The sequence below is a fragment of the Anomaloglossus baeobatrachus genome, chromosome 9, assembly GCF_048569485.1.
Source record: "Anomaloglossus baeobatrachus isolate aAnoBae1 chromosome 9, aAnoBae1.hap1, whole genome shotgun sequence".
NCBI classification, from domain to species: domain Eukaryota; kingdom Metazoa; phylum Chordata; class Amphibia; order Anura; family Aromobatidae; genus Anomaloglossus; species Anomaloglossus baeobatrachus.
This window is the reverse complement of record NC_134361.1, coordinates 61,342,733-61,352,879: the sequence shown is the minus strand read 5'-3', so window position 1 is coordinate 61,352,879 and position 10,147 is coordinate 61,342,733. Positions and strand designations below refer to the sequence as shown.

Here is a 10,147-nt window from a genome sequence, read left to right as displayed (position 1 = left end):
GTACAGTGCAATACTGTGCAATGGCATCGCAGCAAGCTCCGGTCACATGCTCCGGTCACATGACAGCATGTGACCGGAGCTTGCTGCGATGCCATTGTACTGTATTGCACTGTACTGGAGTGTGCTGGATCCGGCAATCCGGCAAAATGCCAGATGTGTGAAACAGGCCTTAGTCATAGAAAGTATTGTAAGTGCATAAAGGTAAGACTGTCAATTATTGAGACAGCCCGCCTACTGGACTCCTAAACATAGATTGAGCGAAGATTTAGAACAGTAAGGTTGTTTTCACACTGCATTTTTGCTTACGTTTAATGGTCCCATTGGAGCTTCCACCTGAACCCCCCTCATGCGTCCGAAACACGTTTTGCAGGGGATTTGGACGGAAGTTTCGCCAGGACCAGTGAACATAGGTAAAAACGCAATGTGAAGGGGGCGTAAGTGAGTTTGGAGAGTGAATGAAAAATAACAATAACATATCTTCGCCACTGGGTTAGTTAATGTAAACTCTCAGTCATTGAATTATCTGAATTATCGCAATTTTGAGATTCTGACAGAGGAAATGATCTAATAAAATAAGTTTTTCTCATGTATAAAAATGCACAAAAATGTTTTTAAAATATTTGTTTATTGCATGTGTATTCATTTTTTTTCATGGAAATATATTACGAGCCAAAGACAATACTGTATTATTTTCCCATTTTAGCCGAAACTCCCCCCCCCCATTGTGTTTGTGCGTGTAATACCCGTCTATAAAATGGTCACAATGAGTGGACGACCGATCATTCCAATGTAGCAAATTTACCATCGACCCCCTATGTTTGGTTTACAATTACAGAGATCCGAGTGTTACAGAATTCGGGAAAGACGCACTACTGTAAATTGTGATGTGTCTTATCTACTGTTTCAAATAGTCCGTAAAATACAGTATGCTATAAAAGGGGTCGTCCACTTTTCACCCCAGTTTTTTTTTTTTGTTTTTTACTTAATTGCATGCATTTTGGTATAAACATAATTTTTGCAATTGGGTTTCATTAAAAAATAATGTACCGTCTGTCTTCTATAGCCTCTGTGTTGCACTGACTATTGATGGCTACAGGATGAGTTAACTGAGAATCCATCAGCCAGCCCGCTATGACAGTCTGATTGGGAGATTGTAAGGGGTACTTTGCACGTTGTGACATTGCTACTGCGATATCGTCGGGGTCAAATTGAAAGTGACGTACATCCGGCGCCGGTAACGACGTCGCAACGTGTAAAGCCTAGGAGAGAAGATGAACGAGCGTGAAACAGTCAAAAATCGCTGATCTGTGTCACGTCGTTCATTTTCATAATGTCGGTGCGTCCGCAGGTACGATGTTGTTTTCTCGTTCCTGCAGCTCCACACATCGCTGTGTGTGAAGCCGCAGGAGCGACAAACATCTCCTTACCTGCGCCCGCCGTCCACCGGCAATGCAGAAGGGAGAAGGTGGGCGGGATCTTTACATCCCGCTCATCTCCGCCCCTCCGCTTCTATTGGCCGGCCGACTAGTGACGTCGCGGTGACGTCACGGTGACGCCGAATGCACCGCCTCCTTGAAGGAGGGACTCTTCGGCAGTCACAGCGACGTCGCCGACCAGGTAAGTGCATGTGAAGCTGCCGTAGCGATAATATTCGCTACGGCAGCTATCACAAGATATCGCATGTGCGACGTGGGCGGGTGCTATCGCGCTCGGCATCGCTATCATCGGCTAGCGATGTCGTAGCGTGCAAAGTACCCCTAAGTCTTTTATCCGTCTTTTCTTAACTGTTTTACCACCGCGGACTACAAAAAAGTTAAATGTGCAGGGAAATAAAAAGCCTGTAAATGCCAAGCGCTGCAAAAAGTTGCAATGAAACCCAATTACAAAAATTAATTTTAGCCCAAAATTCATGTATTTATGTAAAAAAAAAATATCCCCAAAGGTGAACAATCCATTACACGGTTTTAAAATATAATACAAAAGAGCAGATAAAGATATAATATTTACAAAAATCAAGCCTTATCAAGGTCTTATACACATTCACTTACTCTGGCTTATTCAGGATTATTTCTACAAAATATAGAACTTCATTATTCTTAAAGGGGATCTGTCACCAGTTTTTTGCTACCTCATCCAACAGCAGCATAATGTCAAGGCAGAGACCCTGATTCCATTGATATATCACTTGCTGGACTGTTTGGTGTCATTTTGAATAAATACTTGTTTTTCTCTGCTGCAGATCTAGCAGGTATTTGAATGTAGAGCTCTATAACCCCGCCCCCCACTTCTGATTGGCAGCTTTTCTCTTTGTACACAATAAGTGGCCAGTCAGGTGTGAGGGCGGAGTTATACAGAGCTCATGAATATGCTAGGCTACATGGCAGGAGGCCAATTAGTCCTCTAATGATATTCTTAGGCTGATTAAATAGTGATTTTATCAAACTGCACTAAGCAGCTCAGTAAATGATACATCTCTGGAATCTGGATCTCTGCCCCTGTTATGCTGCCCTCAGATTAGGTGGAAAAACTTGGTGACAGATTCCCTTTAAATTGTGTAAATGGTCCAGAAATGAACTCTTTATTTAGATATCCAGTTACATATTTATATTATTTTACAGTGCTGTAACAGAAACTTGTAATAAGATATATGTCCTAAGACTGTACAGTCCTCATGTTGCTGGTTATACCATTACTAATAAGTTGATGTGCCAAACTGCTCAACCCGGATAGACACTGTTACTCACATCCAAACTTAGTGACAATGTGTCTAAGGGGAAACGTTTCTCTTTGCGGGCAGTGCCTATCACGTAGCCAAATCAGGTTTCCTGCTCTGCGCTGATGAGGGGCAAATACCCCGAAACATACATCTGAAAATAGAGCGTCTTGTTTGGCTTCTTATCCTAGGTCTTGTGGCAAGACTCGTTAAAGGGTTGATATTGACTTTTAAGATTGCTACCCCAACAGGTGGTCCTAAAGTTGTACTACTCTTCCTTTCTGAAGAGGCTATTTGTATATTAGTGATATTGGGTCTAAAGGGGAACATTTCACCTCGTGGAAAGTGCCTATCACCCAGTGAAATTAGGCCTCCTGCTCTGCACAGATGAGAGGCAAAAACCCCGAAACATACGTCTGAAAATAGAATGTCTTGTTGGCTTCTTATACCAAGTCATGTGGCAAGACTTGTTAAAAGGGGTGATAGAAACTTTTAGGATTGCTACCCCAACAGGTGGCCCTAGAGCTCTATTACTCTCTCTATCTCAAGAGGCTATTTGCATATCAGTGACATTGTTTCTAAGGGGGAACATTTCTCCTTGTGGCGAGTGCCTATCACCCCGCGAAATTAGGCCGCCTGCTCTGCACTGATGAGAGGCAAACACCCCGAAACATACGTCTGAAAATAGAATGTCTTGTTGGCTTCTTAGCCCAAGACATGTGCAAAGACTTGTTAAAGGGGTGATAGTAACTTTTAGCATTGCTACCCCAACAGGTGGCCCTAGAGCTCTACTACTCTTCCTATCTGAAGAGGCTATTTGCATATTAGTGATATTGAGTTTAAAGGGGGACATTTGTCTTTTGTGGAGAGTGCCTATCACCCAGCGAGCTTAGGCCTCCTGCTTTTCACTGATGAGAGACAAACATCCTGAAACATACGTCTGAAAATAGAATGTCTTGTTGGCTTCTTATACCAAGTCATGTGGCAGGCTTGTTTAAGGGGTGATAGTAACTTTTAGGATTGCTACCCCAACAGGTGGGCCTAGAGCTCTACTACTCTTCCTATCTGAAGAGGCCATTTGAATATCAGTGATATTAAACACTTCTGTCTTGTTCCCATCCAAGGATTCCTTGACCTGTACCAACTCCAAAGCATTGCCCTAAAGTATTACCCGTAAACTTCAATGTCCAGTGCACCCTACGGCCATGTTATCACGACCCTAAGTTAACCGCCAGCAAAGAGCAAAGCACCTCTTCAATGTGGAAGTGACCGGATGTCATAATGGAAAACATATTTACATATTTTAAAGCTTTGAGGAAGTTTTTGTTTAGCGCAAAGTTCTTTCACACACAAAAATAAGACATAAACAAAAATGCTGCATTTGTAACAAACTAACAAAAATAACTAATAAAAGTATAAATCCTTCCTTCTTTCTTGTCCATGGAAATACTCTTTTCTTCTATCCTGTGGATGAAGACCTAAAAAAATAAAATAAAAAAAATTTAATCACAAGAATAAGCATTTGGACGGTTGGGGGGAGGCAGATTTAACAAGAATTTTGCATAAACTTTTTGTCATATTAAAATTTGCAGATCTGTTTTTTTTTACACCACTTTTACCAATTTTTAAAAAAGACTTTTGAAGACTTGAAAAAGTCACAAAAATGTCATAAACTTAATCCAGTAGAGTCCTTCGTGCTCGGGAGGTGGAGTAAAAAAAATGGCTGCTCAATCTGCCCAGTCTTTCGTGCTCGCTGCCTGGGGATAACCCTTGACTCTGCTCTCGCGTTCAAGCCACACATCCCAGCCCTTTCCACCTCCTGCAGTCTCCAAATCAAAAATATTTCCCGGATCTGTACATTCCTTGACCGAGAATCTGCAAAAACCCTAAAAAACCCTAGTGCATGCCCTTATTAATTCACGGGCTTGACTACTGCAACCTCCTGCTCTGTTGCCTCCCTTCTACCACTCTTGCACCCCTCCAATCTATCCTAAACTCTCCTCCCTGACTAATCCACCTGTCTCCTTGCTGGGAAATACAAGGTGAAAATCTGCAACAGAATGAGCATCATTGAGATTTTAGGCTATGTACCCACGCTGCGGAAAATGCGCGGATTTTGCTGCGGATTTCTCACGGAAAAGCTGCGGATTTTCCAGAAATCTGCAGCACAGCTACTCCCCAGCCATTTCTATGGCATTTGGGAAATGCTGTGCCCACGCTGCGGATTTTTCCGTAGCGGAAATCGTGCGGATGTTCGTGCGGAAAAATCTGCAGCATGTCAATTGTTGTTGCGGATTTCTCCGCAGGGTCCCATATACTTACCTGCCTCACCAGAGTCACTTTCTCCGTCTGGTGTACAGGAGCGCGGTGAATCCAGGTACAGGAAGGAAGAGGTGGGCGGAGCCTGCACGAGCTCCGGTCATGTGACAGACGGAGCTAGTTCAGGCCCGCCCACCTTCTCCTGCAGATGCTGAGAGAGTGACCCGGCTGCCGGAAAGCGAGGTGCTGCATGATGGAGGTAAGTATGAGCACCCCGATCACTGCAGCACTTGTTCTGCATTGAGGATGCAGTGCCGAAGCCATGGTACTGTATCCTCAATGCAGAATGCCCGCACGATATCCGCAGGACATTCCGCAGCATGGAAACAGACAAAAGTTGTGCTGCGGTTTCCTGGGAGCACCTGCGGAATGTCCTGTGGATATATCCGCAGGACACTGTCCCCGTGGGCACATAGCCTTAAAATATTTGGCAAAATTCCAGATGAATCGAAAATTAAAGGGAATGTCTCATCTTTGTAATTTCAGTTTTATTACATACGTTTAGACTGTTTAATAGAAATAATGATGCAGATTAATTCTGTCTATTAAACAGATCGTCTAAAACTTACTATACAGATGCTGTATATCACAGCGGCTCAGGCTGCTTTATACATTTTGCTATCCTCAGACACATTCGTATAATTTTATACAACCTAATTGGTTGGATTCATTTATACCAAAAAATTTTACTATACGGTAATTTTGGCATTAGTTGTGTCTTTTGAGTAAAACCATTTTCAGCAAAGCTTCTCTCACTTGCCCAAAGACTAGAAGTGTTTAAAATATATAATTAATGTGATTTGGGGAATGTAAGCAATTTTTTTATGGAGCAAGAATTTTTCCATATTTAATCTACACCATTGTGGTTTTTGTGTTTTGTTTTGGTTTTTTTTTTAATAAAAACTCCCCCTGGGGGCTGCTTTTGGAGACACATTGCTCTTTTGTCCACTATAACAAGACGGGAGAGTGCATTTTGCATAATGGCAGCTGAAATGAATAGACACTAATGGACAGAGCTTAAAGGGTTATTCCCATCTCTATGATCCTACCCCAATATGTAGTAGGTGTAATAATAAGAATATTAGCAAATGTCTCCAATTAGAAATGTAGTATAGTTCTTCTGATGCACTGATGTCGCTTACTTCATGTGCAGGGCATTGCAGGACCTTAAGTATTTATGGTTATGGGTAGAGATGAGCGAACCCAAGGTTCAGTGTTCATACAGACTTTAAAAAAAACCCAAAAAAACAGAGTTTGGTTTCAGAGTTCAGGTGCTTTATGTATGCAAAACATTTGGCGAGCATCGATGTGCTCAGGTACACTCGGTTGTCAGCTCAGTGCGAGCCACTTGCACTGTTTGAATGGCTCGCACTGGGGGAAACAAGAGCATAATCATATGCAGTGCGCACCAAACAAAATCAGAATGGAAAAACCCTGCTCGCCCGCCCCCAGAAGTGATCTGTTTAAGGCTGACTGAATGTAGACGGAAACCCAGACTGCCCAATCGGTGACTTCCATTGGGGTTCAGGTCAAATGTAGGATCCAAACCGAACTTTATCTAAAGTCCGATTGAGCCAGCCGAATCGAACTTACACGGGTCTGCTTAACTCTAACTACAAGCACTAGCAACTAAGTTTCAGTATATGAGTGGTCATAACCATAGATACCTAAGGTCCTGCAATGCCCTTCACATGAGGCAGGCGACATAATGAATCAGAAGAACTATACTACATTAAATTGGAGGTATTTGCTAATATTATTAATATTACATCTACTACATTTTAGGATAGGATCTTGGAGATGGGAATACCCCTTTAAGTCAAGTTTCAGCTTTTTGTGTCTATAACAGCAATAAAATAAATAAATATATATATATTATATATATATATTTATATTTATAAAAACATGTATGTTGTAAGAAAGAATACTTATTTAAAGAGGTTTTCCAGTTTCAGAAAATCCTGGCGTGCAGGAAAACAAACTGCTTTAAAGAAAAAAAAGAAAAAAAATCTATAGCCAGGAAAGAGTTTTTTCCAAAATGAGAAACCCCCTTTAAATAATGCATTTTCACTATGCGTTACATAATGGATACTGTAACTTGGCTTAAAGAGAACCAACCACCAGGATTTTCCTATATAAACTAAAGCCAGTGCTATACTGGCGCTATCAGGCTGATTCTATACATACCTTTAGTTGTGAGATCGGATGTATACTTTCTGAAATATAGGCAAGAAAAGTTTGTGAAATGCACTGCTACTTCATGATAGTTCCAACGGAATATCTAATAGGTGGGTCGGGTATTGCTAGTTCTTCCCTCCCCTGTCTTCCTGCCTGTCCTTCCTCCTCCTATCCTTCCTCTCCCCTGTCCTTCCTTTCCCTGTAATAACAGAGACAAGGGGAGGAATTACAGGCAGGCAGACAGGGGCAGGAATAACTAGCAAAACACGACCCACCTATTAGATATTCTGTAGCACCGATCAGTCAAATAACAGTGTATTTCACAAACTTTACTTGCCTGTATTTCAGAAACTATACATCTGATCTCACAACTAAAGGCATGTATAGAATCAGTATGATAGTGCCATTATAGCACTGGCTTTAGTTTATATATGAATATCCTGCTGGGTGGTCCTTTTTTTAGAACATAATTAAGTATAACAAAGTATTTCAGCAAGTTTCTCAATGGAATTGTGTTCTCCCAACCTATATATCTGCATCGTTACCTGTCTGTGAGTTTGTTCTCTGATTGATGTTTTCGGGTATGGAAGACCCGGCAGCTGCGGATGTGAGGTGATCTGGCTTTGAAATTGACTCCTGTAACTGGCCCGGATATCTATCAGGTTGTAGGAGATTGAGAAACGAACTACATTTTCCGTCAGGACCTGGTACCATTTGAAACTCTGAGACGGAGGGGTGATGATATACAGAATTAACGTGGCTTGGAGGTCCAAAGTGGTGGAAGTGCCATAAATCTGAAGGCTGAGAATGATGCTGTTGATGCTGCTGGTAAACGGCTGATGAGTAATGCTCCGGCGGAGAGGTAAGAGATGATAACACGGGAGATGTCATCCGGACAGACGGGTTGGCTTGGTAAGGTTTTTGCCAGATAAATTCGTCCATCATCATGTTATTTGCTGTAAGAAAGAGAATAAGAATGGCATAAATTAGATTTTCTTAGAAGTACCTTCCAAAAATTTGATTTACTCTAAGGTATGGTTCAGTGCTCTTCGCTGAGCATTACATGGGGTCTCCATTGGTATTCAAGAATAACAGGATTCCAACAGAAACCAGGGTGGATCCATTCACTTTTATTGGGCTCATGGAGTCACTTTGGCCTTCAACCCTACAGTTTTTGGTCTTTTCAGACGTTCACAAAAGCTCGACAGACCAAAAACAAAGGTGTCTTCTGCTCTGCACAAAGTAATGCACTTTACTCCAGAATGGCAAGGAAGTGCCAAAAAATCAGCCTCCTACAAAAGGATCGAGGCTGTTTGTAGGGGCAGACGAGAGGTGCAACCACAAAGACTATCAGCCACCTAAACAAACTCCATAGAATCTTATGATGATCGCACAGATGGTCTACTCATTAACAGCTCTGTCTGGTCATTGTTTCTGCCCAAACCAGGCTTTGATCCATCTGGTGGACACAGAACCAAGAAGGTGCAAAAACAGTATATGGGCCCTTTGTAGTCCAATATCTCATCATAGAGAACAATTCCACCTGTTTTGGAGGCAGAAGTGGACCCCTTACCTCTTGGGCCCCCGGTTCCACCAATGATATGTCCATCCCTGGATCTATAGGATAACTTCAGGGTAAAAGGTATCACATTCAGACAACATGGCTGCAACTTGAAGAGATGTAAACCGCAGGGCAGCAGATATTACCTTCTTTACTAACCGGAGACCAGGAGGGAAGTTGACATTAACCCTTCCTCCTCTACCAAGAATTAATTTAATGACTGTAGATATTATTGATTCCTTAATTAGGAATTACAAGCGAGGAACTCAGTTTCCATTATTCTAAATAATGTGGATTTGCAATATGTAATCTTCAATGCAAATCTGCAGAAATAATAGACTTGCTGCAGACTTTAATATCGGCTCCGAAAGGTCAATGAACGCTTGGGACATCTCTGCTCTGGGTAAATGAGATTCTTACAATTTCATCTACTTAGTATATTATGTTGCGGATTTCCAGAACAAGTTTGTATTTGCTTTCTTTCACGCACAGTTTTTTTTAAGACATTTTGATTTGGCTTCCAACAAACACCATTAATTGTATGCACTTTTTAACAGCATTATTTGGGGCTTATTTTGTATGCCTACTTTTTTTAAATGCATTTTTTGGTGGTCATTAATTTCCAATGGGGAGTCATACACCATAACTAGAGCCGGTTGTGTAAAAAATCCCCACCTTGAATAAGGACGAAAGCACCCAAAAATGACTTTGCTTTTATAGTATGGACCAATATGTAAGGAATAAACACAGGTTATGAGTTAAGTTAAGTTATGAGCGGGCACTACCATGCTCCGGTTCTCTCTGTACTCGTAACGAAAACTTGGCCACTCGGATGGGCTCAATGATACTGGAAGCCAATGGGAAACGCAAACATTTTTTCCGCAAAATGTTACGTATACTTGGGTGCTTGAGTCTCGCCCATCTGAGCATCCAATTGCTCTTAATGAGTACCGAGCACCCGAGCATGGTAGTGCTCGCTCATCACTAGTTACGAGTACCGAGCACCCGAGCATGGTAGTGCTCCCTCATCACTAGTTACGAGTATCGAGCACCTGAGCATGGTAGTGCTCGCTCATCACTAGTTACGAGTATCGAGCACCTGAGCATGGTAGTGCTCCCTCATCACTAGTTACGAGTATCGAGCACCCGAGTATGGTAGTGCTCCCTCATCACTAGTTACGAGTATCGAGCACCTGAGCATGGCAGTGCTCGCTCATCACTAGTTACGAGTACCGAGCACCCGAGCATGGTAGTGCTCGCTCATCACTAGTTAGGAGTACTGATCACCCGAGCATGGTAGTGTTCAGTCATCACTAGTTAAGAGTACAGAGCACCTGAGCATGATAGTGCCCGCTCATCACTAGTTACGAGTACCG

At 42.2% G+C, this 10,147-nt stretch overlaps 1 protein-coding gene across 1 annotated transcript in view; it reads right to left on the bottom strand.

The window, feature by feature from the left end:
• Positions 1-608: 608 nt before the first annotated feature.
• VGLL1 (vestigial like family member 1) overlaps positions 609-10,147 on the bottom strand; it is a 32,037-nt gene continuing 22,498 nt past the window's right edge. The window contains exons 3-4 of the mRNA XM_075323759.1: positions 7,756-8,166; positions 609-4,191 (exon numbers count right to left, since the gene is read on the bottom strand). Coding sequence (XP_075179874.1) covers positions 4,118-4,191; positions 7,756-8,166 — 485 coding nt within the window. The 3' untranslated portion in view covers positions 609-4,117. The remainder of the gene's footprint in view (positions 4,192-7,755; positions 8,167-10,147) is intronic.